An 18,622-nucleotide genomic window follows, 5' to 3' on the forward strand; every position below is an offset into this window, starting at 1 on the left:
CAAAACCTTTCGGAATTTTGTGTCCTCAATGCTCTCCAACTTCCTAATTTAAATGGCCTTTTTATCTTTTTTGATTCGAGAGTCATTGGTGATTCTTTTGAAGACAAAACGTGCGTCTGACGTACAAAATTTTAATCTTGGTATCTATGATGAGATTAACCTGAAATTTCAAGACTTCGAGAATTTTTGTTTCAATTAAAAAACACAGTCATGTTTTCATTCGATCAGAACCAAACAGAATTAGAAACAAATATATATAGGAATGCTTTAATGCATGATTTCTGAAAAGCTATGTCTAAATTTAATTAGTTGTTTAATAGAAAATGACGAAAGTGGCAAAAGTGGTAAAAGTTTACAGAAATAATACGACGTCAGGCACGAAGTAAAAACAAACATGCAACTTGTCATTTATTTACTCTGAATGTTTCGAGTGTATTTGTTTGACTTTGAGGACGGACCAACCTGCCAAAATATTGTTTATTTATCATGCGAGTTCAGCGAACAGAAAAGAAGTGCCATAGTATTAAACTGTTATATACTGATTACATGTGCGCCATCCGGAATATGTGCATTGCTTGTGCAGTGTTGCGGTAGTTTCTTGTGTTTTAAAAAGTAAAATAACAAAAATACCGAACTCCAAGGAAAATTCAATACGGATAGTCCCTTATCAAATGGCAAAATCAAAAGTTCAAGCACATTAAAAGAATGGAAAACAACTGTCATATTCCTGATCTGGTAGAGGCTTTTCCTTGTGTAGAAAATGGCGGATTTAACCTGGATTTATAGCTAGCTAAACCTCTCACTTGTATGACAGTCGCATAAAATTCCATTATATTACAACAATGTGTGAACAAAACAAAGACATTTTAACTAAGACAGCTTTTACACCTCCCTATCCCAACTGTTTCTGATGAAGGTAAATGGATGAAATTTGTTATGCCATTCCCAGTTGACTCTATCAAGTGTTTCGGTACTGACCTGGCTTTGATTGCATATATATGATTAAATTCTAGTTTGATAAGTCTTGCTTTTTAAGTTGTTTCTTTTACAAAACTCTTACGAGGAAAGTTAATCTGAAACGTTTTTATCGATTCATTTTACACCGTTTGATTTAATAGCTCAAAATGAATTTATAAGTTAATATAGCATTTTTCTGTACTTAGGTAAGATTATGATCTTAGCTAAAGTGGTAGTTCCTTTATACGCTTTCAATTTCTACAACACTTTTGCCTTGAACCATTCTTATTATAAATATCTGGTATGTTCAGTTTACTCAAATAAGATGATATAAATAAAGGCAACAGTAGTATACTGCTGTTCGAAAGTCATAAATCGATTGAGACAAAAACAAATCCGGGTTACAAACTAAAATCGAGGGAAACACATCAACTATAAGAGGAAAACAACGAAACAACAGAAACACTGAAGTGAACAAAAAACAAACGACAATGCAACACACACAGAAACGAACTATAAGATAACAACTGCCATTTTCCTGACTTGGTACAGGACATTTTAAGAAAAAAAATGGTGGGTTGAACCTGGTTTTGTGGCTAGCCAAACCTCGCACTTGTATGGCAATGTTAAGTATAACACTAAAATGACACCATTACATGACAGGAATACAGTACAAATAAATGCAAGAACATTCAGGACAGAGAAATACACAAATAAACCATATAAATGTACTGATAATCCCATAGTAGTTAGTAATAAATTTTGCAATTTATACAAATGTTCTTGATGTATGTTTGGTTTTTCTTTTAATATATCTCTAAATGAAAATTTTGGAATCTATGACCTTTCACACTTTTTGCCCTAAAACATTTGATGATAATATTTGTTATTCTTATTCAGCAGAGATTAATACTGGACTGCACTTCCAATTGCTATGTTAGGAATATGTTTATAGATCTCCGGGAAATTTCCAATGTACATATTTGCATGTTAAACTGTCTGTTGTGTTTGCTTTCAGCATTCAGATAATTCAAATTGCAAAATAATAGAATTCAGTATGTTGGACAAAAAAGAAAAAAGGCAATGGCATATTAGACATTTATTCGTTCTCTTTGCCAAATAACTTTAAAAAAAAAATCATTTCAGATGAGATTTCAGTAAAAGAACATTTTCAAGATATCAAACTCGTGACACTTGTATATATTCAAAGGCCATGGTAATGAATTATTTTTCAGTTTTCTTCTTTAAACTGTTTACGATATTTTTCTGTCTTTTGCAAAGATTTCTTTTTTTTGCTCAATATTTTGCCTCTATGATAAAAAAAAATATCGTGATGTTATAAATAATATGATTAATTAACCAACTTTTAACTTGAAAGGTTTGAAACTGAACACCGTCTAACAAATATACACGCAATATACATGTATATGTATATGACCTCGTTTCACAAAACCTTAGCTGTATTTGGCAAAATTTTTGGTCGTCAATGCTCTTCAACTTCGAACTTTATTTGGCCTTTTTAACTATTTTTTTTTATTCGAGCGTCACTGATGAGTCTTTTGTATAGAAGAAACGCGCGTTTGCCGTACAGAATTTGAAGCATGGCGTCTATGATGGGTTTATTCAAAGCAAGACACTCTATCTCCATGTGAAGCATGGCATCTATGATGGGTTTATTCAAAGCAAGACACTCTATCTCCATGTGAAGCATGGCATCTATGATGGGTTTATTCCAAGCAAGACACTCTATCTCCATGTGAACCATTCGCCGAAGTATCAATATTTCGGCATTGATTTATTACAATGTGAATTTCATATAAACATTCTTTTGAATAACATGAATCCCTCCATCTCAATATCTTGATCAATGGACAAGCAAATTATATTCGGGTGCAGAATGGGTATCGTTAATGTTATCAATAAAATAATAATGTATTTTAAAAATGAGAGAAAGAAACTTCAGCTAATGTAAAATCATTACTCGTATAAACCATATATACTGTCAGCAAATTAATGCTACTTCATGTATTTTTATTATTGACCCTTCTCTTTAGTTTTTGCGCTTTTGTAATCCACAACATTTGTAATTGTATTTCAGAGAGCTTCTTTGTAAATATTTTGTAAAACAAATTACGAATAATATATATAAGAAAACATATTCGACTTATTAAAATTCAAATGTGCAAAGTCACTTGATTACTCTGAAATACATGACAATTCATAAATTAAAATAAAATACCAAATGCATATACATGGTGATTTTTTTATGCATATAAATGCAATATATATTTGTACACCAGTTTTCCTATTTCAAATTTGATAAATATAATTAGAAAGTACTGTTAGACCAAAGAAACCATTCATTGCAAATCATGCAGGTGTAATGAAATTGGTACCCCCAAAAATAAAAAAAAAAAACGATATTTAATCAGATTGTTTATATTTTTAAATAAGAATTAAAACATTGACATGGTCTAATTAAAACGTGTGAATTCTTTCAAAGATATTTGAATACTGAATATTCATCTTCGAATTAGTTGGTGGCATTTCGTTATCATATTCCGCAAAATGATTTGACCCTTTTGTTCAATAACACAGTATTTTCTCACTTTCCGACTATACTGTATATATAATATTCAAGAGTCTATCCTAAATTGAGGTAAATTATGTGGCCTTCCAATAACCGTTTCGATTCCTAAAATCACTGAAGAGACACTAATTGTCGAAATCCGGATATGGTGTACAAAAAATCTTTGCACCTTTGTTTGCGGTATACCATCTTTGCCGCAAGTTTATTGTTTTCTGTTTGGTATTAAATTTATAGTTAAGATCCATGTATTACACCTTGTGATCCGTTTATTTGGCAATCGCCAATGGCATTCAGCAGGATTTAAGAACATTTGTTGTTCGACTTGTTAGTCAAATGCGTTTTGTTAAAATATACTTTTTCACTTTTTGGTCTTTTGGAAAATGTTGTTTGTGCTGTATTTAGACCCCTCTAACAAGAAATTTGTTTTGCATGCACACGTATAAAAATTGCGGTTTTTATCCAACGCAATCATAGGTTTGAACGTTGTTTTCAATTTAGACTTCTTTATAATATATATTTATATATGTTTTGCTCGTTGATAAAGGCCATGCGGTGACCTATAGATGCTTACATCCACGTAATTTGGTGGATAAGTGTCTCTTTGACAATCATACCACCACCTATTTTTTATAATGATAAATATTTCTCGACCATTAACACTTGCTTTGAAAATGAAAGTTTATTATGTAAATAGTTTGAAATAAATAAACAGTTAATCAATCAGTAAATAAAAAGATATAAAAAATATAGAATGAAAAGAAATAATGAAAAAACCTAGCACCTAACGGTGCACGTCAATATCGGTCAAAATATACTTCATGGTCTGTGGTGTTAACGTACAATCATCCACAATGTCCATACTATCCGTTTCATAATACCTCCATTGTTTTACATAAAAGGCAGCACATAATATTCTATAGAAAACAACAGACTATTCTAATTATTGTTCAAAGACGTCACTACATTGTAGAGCATGACAGTTCCTTTTTTTCTTTCCTTTCAATACTTTCTCTACAAAACAAAGAAAGTTATCGTTATGCAGCCATTGTACTGATTGATATTTTAATCTTAGATACATGATTTTTTTTATTAGTTGTTATTGTCTTTGAACTAGCTGTCAGTAACTTCGAGTACTCTCAGATTTGTATTTTGTGTCTTTTTTGTTGTTATGGGTGTATAAATACCCTGCCACGTCCGGTCTATGTTTTGTTAGATTTTTTCTGCTATGTATCGATCTGATGAATTAAGCCCTTTTCAACTGATTGTCGTTGGTTCATGTCTGTCATATTTGTTTTTCGTCAATTATTTTATTAAATTAGGCCGTTAGTTTTCTCAATTGAATAGTTTCATATTTTTCATGTCGGGGTCTTTTATAGCCGACTATACTTTTCTCATTGTTGAAGGCCCTACAGTAGCCTATAATTTCTTGCATCCACTACATTTGAAGTTTGGTGGATAGTTGTCTCATTGGCAATCATACCACATCTCCTTATTTTCATATATGTCGAAATAATCAGCATTTAATATTTATGTGCCAGCCTTATGTTTCTCATTAGAATTTCATTCAGGGGTCAACATGTGCATGTGTCACTAACCTTGATTGAATAGAAGAATTTATTGCAAACAAAATTAAATAGGATCCACTCATTACTGTCAATATAAAAGTACGGAGATGTTGTATGAGTACCGATGAGACAAATATCCTTAGACCAAAGGACTAAGAGGTAAACAACTATAGGTTATCGTGCGACACTCAACAATGAGCAATACCGTATAAGTCATGAAAACATATTCAACCCAGTAGTTTCAGAGTATGAATTATTTACGTCTGGTTAAGAAGTCAACTGTGTAATGAAAAAGAAACCTTTATATCTAGTTTTTACAAACTATTCCTTTCACAAATCTGTTATTAAAGTAGGCACACTTGAAACTGAAAAAGTTAGATCTTAACTGATGGATGTCTTTTCTACACATTTTACTGTTTTTATCAAAGGCCAGATGTCTAGTAACTGCTTGACTTCGTCCGTCCTATCCGTGCTTCCGTCTTTGAAACATCTGAATAGTTTGAGCCATATTCAACAGTTTTCTTTCAACATTATTATTCAAACTTTGCACAGCTTGAAGATATTCAATGGCCATTTTTGACAGATTTTAAATTAGTTTAGATTTCCCATGTGTTGAACTTAGTTATTTCTGTCACTGAATACTATATCAGAAACCTAGTTTGTGTCATCTGTAACGCTTACAATTTTCCATCAACATTATTCAAAACAGAAGTTGCAAAGCAGGTACAAACACGGTATCTTCTAGTGAAACATAAAGTCAGTTAATCGTTTTTTTTTTTAATGTCCGTTTATATGAATCGATTCGTTTTGAGTCTTGATTAACTTCATAATCTGGTTCAGTTGAAAAAGTCTATGAACCTTTTGATACTAAAATACGTGGTATGCATGCTCTTTTTGGTTCTGATAACCTTATCTTTTATATAACAAATAAGATTGAGAATGGAAACAGGAAATTTGTCAAAGAAACAACAACCCGACCAAAGAGCAGAAATGTCGACTCTCTGTTGACCTCTAGGTATCTTTTGATTATTTGGTCGTTGGATTGCTGTCTCATTGACGGATATCCCACATCTTCTTTTATATACACGACTTGCATACAGATTTGTATAGTGCACAGGAAATTTTGTATAACAGAAATGTTTAGAGGTATATTTATATAAATTAAACACAGAATCTTCTATATGCGTGTTACTGTTACAGTTGGGATCAGTTGTAACCTCACTTAAAATCTGTCAGGAGGACAGGGTAGAATGTTCTAGTGTAGATCTGCTGCTTATAACAGGTCTATGACAGATTATTCTGACAGTTATAGAGAGGTATAAACTGATCACAACTGTATTTACAGAAATACACGCAAACTTTACTTTTCAATATACACTTACCTTTCCATATGGTGTTGATACTTGGTTCCGGTTTACAGGTGTTCTCAATCTAAAGACAACATCAGAAAAATGTTTTACGTTTTTTGTTTGGAAATTTGCCAGGCTAGTTAAATAACAATATCAATGTTGGAAAGGAGTTAAAACATCAAATTGCACAAACCGTAAATTATCCCAAGTATTCAAAACCACAGTAGATTTAGAAAATGAATATGACATTCCTAAAACAGACAAGCAACACAACAAGACAATGTTGATTACTCAGCAAAGCCCCTTAACAGGCACTTCAAAAATACATTGCAAGATGGTTCAACTATCAAATAAGTATTATGTTTCCTTATTCTCAGAGCAGAGACAAAACAATCAATACATAACAATAAGAAGGGCACAAAAATACAACCAGTTTTTAAGCACATCGTCACGTCAAAAAGAAACCAAGGAATGTCAAGCTTCTTGTTAGATTTAATACTATAACTTCAAAATTGTTCTCAAAAACGCAATCTAATTATGCAATGCACATAAAACAACTAATAAAACTTTATTTTAAAGTCGATTGATAAATAGTACGGACAAACTTCATTTGCATATTTTAATAAAATTATCTGTACAGATACAAAAAGAGAAATATCACCATAGTTTGTGATGATAAAATGCTGGAAACATCATTTGTCACGTTAAAATTGTAATTTACAACATTGTTTTGTATATATTAAATCGGCGAACAAATCACGTCTAAACAAACAATGAAAAAAGTTCGTTTGTAACAAATATTTCGATTTTTGATACTGTTGAATGCATAGGTCTTTTATAGTGATTAAGATTATATTACAATCTTGACTGCTGTACTCCAATTTTGACATTTTTACCTTCTACGTCTGTTTGTTTTGCTCACACATTGTTGTCAGTATAATGGAATTCTATGCGACTGTCATACAAGTGAGATGTTTAGCTAGCTATAAAACCAGGTTTAATCCACCATTTTCTACATAAGGAAATGCCTGTACCAAGTCAGGAACATGACAGTTGTTTTCCATTCGTTTTGAATTTCCCTTGGAGTTCGGTATTTTTGTTATTTTACTTTTTACATTATGTAAATATAGATACCTCTTTTCCTCCTCTGACAGTAGTATCTTCATGGCTTCAATTTCTGCTTTAAGTGGTATGTACGATTCCTTGGATACATTCAATTCTTGCAGTTTTGCAAACACAGCATTTTGCATGTCTTGCAATCTTTTCTCCATTTCACGAAGCTGAGCAGCGGCCATTAACCTTTCTTGTGCAATAAGATCTCCCAACGAAATTTTTTCTTGTGATAAAGAGCTTACCTAAAATAATTCATTAAATATAACGAAGTAATTTACAGGCAATTTGCTGTTTATTAATTGTAAAAAGTACATTTATTTGTTTGTCATCTATAAAGAATCTGTAATATGCAGTGAATAAAGTTTACATTGGACAACCCTTTTATTTTTGTAATGGAAATTGTTATTGTTTGTTACAATCTTGAATACGAAGGTTAATGTTTGTGAAAATTTTAACGAAATTGTGATGTTAAAGTTCATAAAATGTACAGAAGAGATAAAAACAGCAACTTCATATGTTGTTATACTTGTTATTCCATTCTCCTTCGTGTATGTAAAATGTATGCTTGTTGATATAGCTGCAAGTGTTCAATGGGATACCAGCAAGTTTTGTTGAAAATTGAAACGTGTATATCAGAAATCTTTTAGCACGAATTATAGTCATATCAAATATGCAACTACATGATTGTTGGAAGATTGAAATATTCAGTTCATTTTGTACATTTTTCAATGATTTTTAACATCATATTTAATATGAACATATATACTTGTGCTTCAAGGTTGGCAATTTTAGCTTTTAAGTCACCGAAATTTCCAAAAATTCCAGCCTTCTCCTTTTCTAGTCTCGCTAAAGCAGCGGAATCACTCTCCATTTTGACTCTTAAAGCAGAGATCTGAAAAAATAAAATAATTAGAAACTTATTGAAACAAAATTAAGATAAACGTAGATTATAAGAACCAGTATCATATATACTGAAAAATAATAGCAAAACGCACATTGAATAAAGAACTATCCCATTGATTTGATTGATTTTGTTTTTTGGTGTTTTAACGCCACTTTTAAGCACCGCTTTTGGACTATTTCGTGGCGGCCAATTTTTATTGGTGGAGGAAGCCGGAGTGCCCGGAGAAAACCACCGACCTTCGATAGGAAAACTGACAATCCTAGTCAATTAAGAGTGGAGTCGAGTGCACCCGCACGACTGGGGTTCGAACTCACAACCTCAGTGTTGACTGGCTAGTGATTACAGTAGTAACTACTTAGACCACTCGGCCATCGAGGCCCCATTGACAAATTTTAAATATACATTTGTAAAATTATTTTGATTAACATTTTTTTTTTTATTTGTTAGATTGAAAAGACTTATAATATGTGTATTACGCTGTCATTGTGTTTCCTCTCAGTCTCAGCCTGGTGCTTCCTCATATCTTCTTCTGCTGCTTGTCTTACTTGTCTCAGTAACTGGGGTATATCTGTGTCCGATTTGTTCTGCTCTCGGATTTTAGTCTCCAGATTCACTATAGTAGTTGTTGATGTATCTAAACGTTGTTTTAAATCATTCAATTGCTGTCTTAGAATGTTATTGTCAAATTCTGCTTTCTTGGAATAGGCAGCAAATTTTTCCTCAATATCTTTTCTGATTTGCACCTCTTTCTCCCATCTTCAACGTTAAAATGAAAAGGAATTTGAAATAACTGTGATGTGACCTTAAGACAAAGGACAAAGAACACAAAACTGAAAACCGACTTTTCTTATGCTGTTCAATTAAAGCTCTCGTTTGCAATATGCTTAATATGACTTGAAATTATCTTTAATATGCAGTGATTATGTATAACAAATATGAGACGCTTTGCCTAGTCGAAGACCTAAATTCGTCCATTTCATTTTTCCTTATCACAAAAAGAAGAACTCATTTTGTTTAAGTTTAAATCTTTTTTTATTGTCCTTTGTATTTGAATGAAAGGGCTATTCTGTTTAATGGTCTCAGCTGGCTTCCTGAAGGTTGCAATTTTGACATAAAACTATTGGTTTTTGGAAAAGATACCCTTTCCTACGATCAAAATGTGCAAATTGTTAAACAAGTCTTAAAATTTATGAAGAGATCCTTGGTGTTATAATATCAACATAGGTAAAACGCACATCGTCATCCTAATCTCTGTCGTTCTTTCTTTGTCCCCTTTCCTTTTTCAGTATAGTTTAGTAATATTTATGTTATTTATATTATATAATGCTTGTTTACATTCAGTTCGTATTGTTATATATGTTGTATTGGGATGAAGACTTTATTAGTATGTTTTATTTGTATCTGATCCTATTTGCTGTGAACGAATTAAAACATGTTTAAACCATGGAAGTATAATACTTCCATGTTTAAACCATGGAAGTATAATACTTCCATGTTTAAACTAAACAAAAACTGATGGACTTAGTAAAACTATGCTGTAACATGGTGTATTATTTTGAGCTTAGCTTGTCTATTCCCCCATTAAAATAGAATGGAATTATTGTTTACCTTCCTTTGAAATCTTCTCTTTCTCTGGAGAAATCTGCTACTTGTTTTCTTAGCGTGGGACTCTCGTCGACAGGTTTTGGTGCTGACTTTACTTTCGTGAGTTCTTGCTCTAGACAACTTATCTTCAGTTGATAATTATTGATACTATTGACTAGTTCGTTGTTCTTATTTATTTCTTGTGTCAGCCTAATACAGAAACGTTAATGAATTACAACAAATAAACACAAAGTACACTGGATATGAATAGATCCCTGTTTAGAAACATTTACTAAATTGATTTAATTATGAAATCTTTTACATGTATCACTGAATCTTAGAAATTCAAATTCAAATTCAAAATTCAAATTCAAATTCTTTCTTTCCTAATCACAGGGCCCTTTCAGGCATTACAAAATTTAACACGATCATTCACACTTTCATACCAATCTTTCTCACTCCGCTCGCTCTGATTATGTTAATTAGATACAGTACATTAGAACATACAAAACAGTTATTTACCATATGAGTATAAACGACTCCGGGTGCGGGAGTTTCTCGCTGCATTGAAGACCCATTGGTGGCCTTCGGCTGTTGTCTGCTCTATGGTCGGGTTGTTGTCTCTTTGACACATTCCCCATTTCCATTCTCAATTTTATTTTAAGTTCAGAAAGTGAATAAAGAGAGATAACTCTGAGTTTAATGTCGCAGCTTGAATTTTCAAGCAAAATCAATTTGATTTTCGTAGGAGGTAGTGGATTTAATGACTCTAGCTTATTTAAGATTTGCATTTGACCTTTTTTTTATGCCAATGATTTTCTATTAAAATAAAACATTACCTGTTTTCCAAATCCTTTATAGCTTGTAAATAGCTACCATTTTGTTGTTGATATTTGTTCTTTTCAGAAACAGTATCTTGAAGCTGTCGTCTGCAAAAAATCAAACTAGTATATATCGCTTGTATATTGACATGGTCTCCCTATTGCATATAATCTGTTATATTCTGCCTCCTAATCGTCTTAATAGAGAGTTTGTTTGCCTTAAAAAAATCATTTTCTTCACAGCGAACAACGAATATCAAACATTATGAAATCGTATAAACTTGTAAGTTAAATATAAATACCATTAAGAAGGCGGAATAACTCAATAAATCTTTTCTGTTTACTGGGCTACATGGACTGAAGAAAGCAAAATCACATCATTTGATTAACCTTTTTGTATATTAATACAAGGGAACTTTCAAAGAACGTAAAACTTTTTGTTGTGTCAGAAGCGCTGGATTTACTATCATTGGAGACGTTCATACCCAAAATATTGAGGGTCGAGGATATATAATTAACTTAACAATTGAAGAAATACCAGTATATGATCAAGAGGTGCCAAAAAGAATATCCAAATCCATTTAAGGTTAGATTTGCCATAGGGAGTTGGAACCTTAGTTTTTTTAATAATTCCTCAATTTAGCAATGGAGAATTTATAATAATTACAAAAACATGTTATAGATCTTGTCACTACCGAAGCACCGACTACTGTTTTGATAATACTTTCTGCGGGGACTAACAGTACAACAGCAATGATATAGACCGAGTGCTAGAAAAGTGAGAATAACTCTTATTAATAGATTCGTTACGTCTAAAGCGCTTTAATGGGTTTACTTCAATTGGAACACTCATACCTAAAATATTAAAAGCCAAGGATGAACAACTATACATAAACACGTGATGATCAAAAGAGGTTTGCAAGAAATATACAAATCCATCTATTTAAAGGTCAACTTTTAATGAAGAAATTGGAAATTTATAGTTACACGAATTTTGTTTTTTGAATTTTCTGTGTCATTTTAAATGCTTTAAATCTTAGTACTTTGATTTATTGGGAGATAAAAATATAGTTTGAAACTGTAAACGATTTGATATTTTCCATTTGATAGAATGACATTCAAATGAACAAAATTGTTAGCTTTAAGCGTAGTATTAATTTTCAGAGATACTGGAGTATTTTGTCTTATTATTTCATCCAGATTTGGCGCTTGCAGTTGCAACAAAATGATTAGTTGTCAGCATCTTTTCAGTTTTTGAAAACATATTCAACTATATTATCAAGACATTCTAGAAACGAAAATTTCTTACCAAGAAGTCACACGAATTTTGAATTTGACAAATATTTTATGATGTTTCTAGTGAAAATAAACATTTTCCACGGTTCATAATCATTGTAGAGAATTGAATAGAATATACAAACATTCTAAACATTTTAGATATATAACTTTTGATTAGTCAATGCAACAGAACGATTTAGTAGACTGTAGAACGACTTTAGACTAAATTTAAAAGTAGACCACATCTTTGTTTTTTTTTTTTTTTGTGCGAGTGTGTACGTATGTATGCTTTGCTTAAGAAGTGTGTTGATTATTTTAAGCCCTCTGGGTGTAATCTCAAAATATGTTCGTATCGTATAGAAACACATGTATTTCGCATGGATTTCGGTCTTATGCGTTTTGTACTACCACTGGGTAGGTACCGTTGTTTAGTGAACTATAAGTCCACGAGAACGCAATCTGCAAAGTGCACGGTGCTTTTCTTCTGACAGGATTAAAATAATTCATTTTGTCTTAAAATTCCAGTTCACAAATATAGAATTGTATTTAAACTAAGGTTGCAACTTCCCCCAGGCAAGGATTGCATTCCATTCGACGGCTTTTTAATTAGTGACATATATACAGTCATTTAGTCCATGGTGGAGAGTTGTCTCATTGGCAATCATACGACAACATGTACATCTTATTTTCATATATTTTGGCTGGATTTGACACATGTTATTCCAAAAACATGTTACATCGGGATAAGACAGGTTTTAATGTCTTTTACTTTTCAGAACTTTCAAACTCGATTTTAACAGAAAGATGGAACTTGCTTTGTTGAATAGTTTTGTGCATCTAAATGAAATTTAGAAAAGTTATACGATAGAAATATTATTTAAGGTATGTTAACAATATACCGCCACCTTAGATTGTAAAATAGCAGTACACAATCGGTCTAGTTCTTTGCTGAAATTTGCAAATTTTGAGACAGATTGGCAATTAATGTGTAAGACTTTATTCAAATTAAGAAAAATAAGTAATGTATTGCATTATTTAGACTGTTTTAACAAATACCAAATATTTGTTATGTTTGATTCAATTTTTCAACTTAGCCTTGTAAGGAGAGATACATCTTTCAATAAAAAAATAATATAAATGAATGTTCATGAAATGTTCATGTTTTACTTGTAGCAAGAACACAAGTTCGGTGACACAATTTTTTATTTCTATTTTCTTAAAAGAACATTGTAAAACCTATCCCATAGATTTCTGTTTTTATTCACAAGAAAAATGTTTGAAAAATAGGCACGGTGACCTTTACTTTTTATTATATTTTTGAAAAAAAATGATAAAATCTACATTTTGGCAGAGTATGAGAAAATTCTATCTGAAGAAATATTTAGTGATGACCGATACCTAAACCAATTGTTTGGTATCCCCATTGGGTATAAACTTTTTTTTAGTATATGAATAAAAGTAGATTCGCAGTTATCGTCATTGAAACAGCAACACAACGATAATAAAAAAACACCATCTGGTGGGTATTACTTGACACAAATTATCCATTTCTATGTATTGAATTGACAGGTACAGAGTCAAACCGGATCAAACAGCCGTCGAAGTTTTAGCAGGTCATAAAATGTGATATTTACTGTATTTTGTAAATAGACAGAAGGAAACTGTGTTCCAAAACAATCAATCAGTAAATTTTACATACTCCTTCTTCGTTAACTTTTTTATTTAGTAATTTTATAAACAAATATGTTTAACATATTCAAGTATATGTTACCTTATATTTTGAAGTTCAGATTCATACATTGCTTTCAGTTTTCCCAATTCATCTTCCAGTATCTTAATAGACTGGATGAAAGCAGCAGAATCTGTTTGTCCATTTCTTTCTCCAAGCTGTCTTACTCTAGTGATGTATTCAGATAATCTATTATTCAGTCTCAGTAATTCATCCTTATCGGACAATCGTCCGAATGAAGATTGTGGTCTGTAGTTGGTTGTTGGTGTTCCCGGGCTGTACTGTAAACTTTGTAGTCCCTGAGTTGCTGATCGTTCCAGTCCATGAGTTGCTGACCGTTCCAGTCCATGAGTTGCTGACCGTTCCAATGATCTCGACAAATCACCAACGTTTATTTTGCTCTGCTTATAAGTTGGGTTTAAGCTTTTCGACATAGAATTACTTTTAGCCAAAGATTTTCCTGGATAGCCATAGTATGTTCTGTAGGTCGTGTTGAAAGAACTTAGAAAAGATAAAATAAAAATACAACAGCCTCATAAAAAATGTTTCTAAAAAAATAATTTACTTTTCGTGAAAATTTGAAGCTAAATCAAATGAAAGAAACTAAGAAACTCTTGTCATAGTTTTTCCACGATGGAACCTATCAGTAGGGACATTGAAATCATCTCATTTGTCTTGAAATTTTGTTCTAATTTGCCCCCTTCTGTCAAAGGTATCTGTCGTTTATTTAAAGGGTATACATCGTTAATCTAAAGGATAACACTACCTTCTTTTCATTTTTTAAAAAAATTATCTTAATTCATCACCAAATTCTTTAAAGGGAAAAAAATGAAAGACAGCCACTTTTCTGGTTTCTTACTTGGAACAGAATCCTTGTAATTCTGTTAGAATTGTGTGTTTTGACTAGATAATTCACCGTTTTCTTTGTAATGAAAATATTGAATTCATTTTAAACTGAGATGACCGCCAAATACACGCATATCAGTGCAGGAACACATTTTTACTAAGAGAGGAATAAAAGTCCTTACCAACGACGGTGTGAAGGAAGTCTGTTTGGTACAAATAAAGGAATTCACGAGAAAAAAATGCACATTTGGTCCCTACACAAATGCCGACTGTCTGATGAAAAACACATCAACTAAACATACATTTATTACAAATATATTGTCAAAAAAATTACAGTTTAAAAGAAGCTTTAGCTTAAATCAAAGTGCCTTTGCAAGTAACATTTGTTTCTTTCAGAAATAGAATACTTATCATACCTGTATCTTCTTTGACCATTTTTTTTTTTTAAATTTAACCTGTTCTTTAGTTAAAAACATGAGACAAAAAGTTAGAGAAGTCAAGTGTAATTTTATTGCTTTAGGAGAGGGGCCTAGATTGTTCGTACTCTTCAGATCTTTTGAGAATCCACATATGATTCATATCACCTCCATTGTAAACCTGGGTAGGGTTTTGATTGCTGTTTCGTAAAGCAACTGGCAGACCCGGTAATATGACATTGTTTGCTTTACACGCTTATATAACTTTTTCCTCCCCAGCAAAACAGTTCTTCATGTTTGGCCGAAAAAGCAAAAAAAACATAACACAGATTTTTGACAAACAAGGATGTCCTCTTGAATGAGTATCGTTGGGTACCTATGATGATTTTGCTGTGCCTTAAGTTAAAATTTCCGGTACGTCTGTCAGATATACCTAATAATCATACTTCTTTAAAGATTCAATTTCTGTAGCTTAAAATTTGTATTTGTTTTTTGTTTTATTTTTTTGTACCATTAGATTTTTTTTATGAATTAACTAATTCTTCATTGTTGTTTGTTGTATCAACCTCAGAATTTCAGCTTGTTCATTTTTACAGGCAAAAATATAATCCTATGAATCATAATTTCTGTAATAAAACAAATCCCTATCGCTGATCATTTTACAATTTACTAGTCTTGAGTGTTGTACATTTAATCGATGTTGAAAGTAAACCCTAGTCCCCAAAAATCAAGTGAATAAATTTTATAAAAAAAAAGTAACTAATTTAAAATGTATTGAAAAACAGTTTTTCTCTTTGAAAGCATAAAATTCATTGTAGTCATCTTGGAACTTGAAATTGATAGTGGGTTTACGCGATATATCTTGATAGGAAGTCAACGTTTGAACTTTTAATCACAACTCTATCAACTTCAACATTTTTTTAAAACTTGCCATAATTTGTTTTTGTTAATGGTTGAATTTTACCATGAGCCAATCTCGAAGAAGACATCAGACACTTTTTAAAGAACTCCGGACGTCATTAACAAATTCGAATCGAGTTGTGTTATGAGACTTATAGTATTGTAGTCTCGCGGATTGTAATTGGTCACCAAGCTCATTGTTTGTATATATCTACTTCATTTAAAAATCTGATTCCTTGTCTGGATATGGCTATACTTTAGGTCCTTTTTGTTTTGATCAGCTCTACCAAAGTTTGTATTAGGTTTTGTATTTTCAAATATTTCGTCCTCGAGCATCACTGAAGAGACATTAATTAATTGTCAAAATGCGCATCTGGTGCATAAAAATCGGTACTGTTAATGTTGTAATGGTTCTGAGAAATTGTATTAACCTTTGCTTCTTTTTGATTTTTTTCTGTATACCATTCTCTTTGAAATTGTCGGTTTATTGTTGATTTTAAAGTTTCAAGAGCAGTTCTTTATTTTACAATTGAAAATTGCTTCTATTTTACCAGGTTTGTACTTTGAGCTTACTCTCAGTCCATGTGATTATTCTTTGTTACGGTATTATTCAGCACTGTTTTATTTGTATGTCTTTGTTGTCTATGATACCGTATATTATACTATGTATAGTATAGTGCATTGTCGGTTTGTAATTATGGTTATTCCACTTATCGAATTTAAAACGAAATGTTGAGTGAAAAAAACTTGATCAACCCTTCCACGTGTTTATCATAAAGATTTGTGCCTGTTCCAAGTCAGGGACATCGTCAGCAGAGGGGTCATTCCTTTATCCTTTGAGAATTAAGATTTATAGATTCAAATATCTCTGTGAATTGTTGGGTAAGTGTTTCATTCACGAGTTTTAGTTCTTATTGTCGGTATTTTTATTATTGGTGAGCTTTCACATATCTGGCATATAATAATCACGATTTTAATCTTCAATTCGGATTTAATAATGTAGGATATTTAACAAAATAAATGAAGTACGGACTGAAATTGGTATTATATTATTGATGAAAATAAATATATGTAATAAGTCTTCACTTTTTTGTGCACCAATAGGTATATATATGTACGTTAAGATGTTATATTTGATATAAAAGTAGAATTTTTATTACTTTTAATCTAAAACTAGTGAAAGTGTGTTCTCCTTGTTGAGGCCGTACGGTGGCATTTTATTACTTAGATCTTAGTAATTTGAACTCTGTTGGATAGTTGTCTCATTGACCCTCATACCACATCCCCATTATTTGTATACTCTAGAACCCAAACGACACGACGAGTATGGGATGGATGAACGTGAAGATAAAATCCTATGAATATCTTATATTGCTTTTACTGCTGGATTTTGTAGTTGTAAGAATGTTCCAGTTCTTTTTCTTTTCGATTTCAAACAAATTATGAACGAAAGATATTCAATTTAGTATCAAATTATAGTTATATACTGGTTATCAGTACCGTATAATTAACGGATATTTACAAACTTTCTCACCAATAACAGAACACCGACTCGTTTCACTAAAATACTTACGAGAAAAAATACTGAACTCGTTTTAAGTCCTGAACATTTCAGTATAGCTAAAGAATCAATTTGTGTCTAAAATAAAATTCTGAAAAGAGCCCCATATAACCGGCAACCGCAATTTAAAAAAAAAAGCCGCAATCAATATGTTTTCATGATCAATATTCATTAATTTAGATTTTTGTATGATATGTGCATGTTGCCAGACCTTTGTCCTATGCTAAACAATTTCCTCGTGTACTTTATGACTATGGGTCAAATGGTTTTATTTAACAGTCAAATCCCAATTTCTAATCTGTATCCAACATACAACGTATTAACACTGCATGTAAATTTGGCTCTCCGTGTTCCAATTTCTTTTTCCGTTAAATATCACGGAAAACAATTTATCTCCTACATTATATTTCTGACGGAACGTTAACGGGAATATTTTAATGACATAAATAGTTATTAAAGGCTTGAAAAATATATTTCCTAAAATTATCCCCTATGGTCGGGTAGATTTCGTTGCCCCATGGTATAAAAGTCTTACCTTGGTTGGTACATGCCATAATTCATTTTCCCGGAGAAATGGATGTCAGTTTACACTAGCAACATCAGTGTATTGATGATATTACAATGTTTGTGCATGGATAGTTTGTATCTATGGTTTCCACTCCATAAATAAAAATAAACTTTAAATTTGCATATTTATTTGATTTTTTCTGTTCAGGGTTTCTGATATAAATAAGATGCACAACCAGTCAGTTGTTATGAACGCATCGGTTTGTTTGTTGATAGGCGTATCTGTGTACTTTAGATTTATCTTATAAACATACTCTTCCGTTAATGGTTAAGTTTAATTTCTACTAATACCTAAGTATAAAAAGCAATTTATTTTGAAAACAAAATATCGATGAATTCATCAGGCATAAAATAAGCTCAGTTTGATCAGATGTTTTCTTCGATGGCAAAATAATGTGATAATTCCCCTGAAAATCGATCTCTCCGACATTATTCTTAGGTG

At 31.7% G+C, this 18,622-nt stretch overlaps 1 protein-coding gene across 1 annotated transcript; it reads right to left on the reverse strand.

Annotated features, from left to right (window-relative positions):
• Positions 1 to 4,206: 4,206 nt before the first annotated feature.
• LOC127738030 (lamin-L(III)-like) lies at positions 4,207 to 18,283 on the reverse strand. The gene is made up of 9 exons (XM_052249086.1): positions 18,149 to 18,283; positions 13,933 to 14,391; positions 10,902 to 10,991; positions 10,087 to 10,272; positions 8,955 to 9,234; positions 8,341 to 8,466; positions 7,596 to 7,816; positions 6,495 to 6,543; positions 4,207 to 4,558 (listed from the first exon to the last, which is right to left on the reverse strand). Exons 1-9 carry the CDS (start codon positions 18,172 to 18,174, stop codon positions 4,547 to 4,549), a joined length of 1,449 nt encoding a protein of 482 aa, XP_052105046.1. The 5' UTR covers positions 18,175 to 18,283; the 3' UTR covers positions 4,207 to 4,546.
• Between the last annotated feature and the right edge of the window lie 339 nt (positions 18,284 to 18,622).

Source organism: Mytilus californianus, unplaced genomic scaffold (assembly GCF_021869535.1).
Source record: "Mytilus californianus isolate M0D057914Y unplaced genomic scaffold, xbMytCali1.0.p SCAF_4, whole genome shotgun sequence".
In the NCBI taxonomy this organism is placed as follows: Eukaryota; Metazoa; Mollusca; class Bivalvia; order Mytilida; family Mytilidae; genus Mytilus; species Mytilus californianus.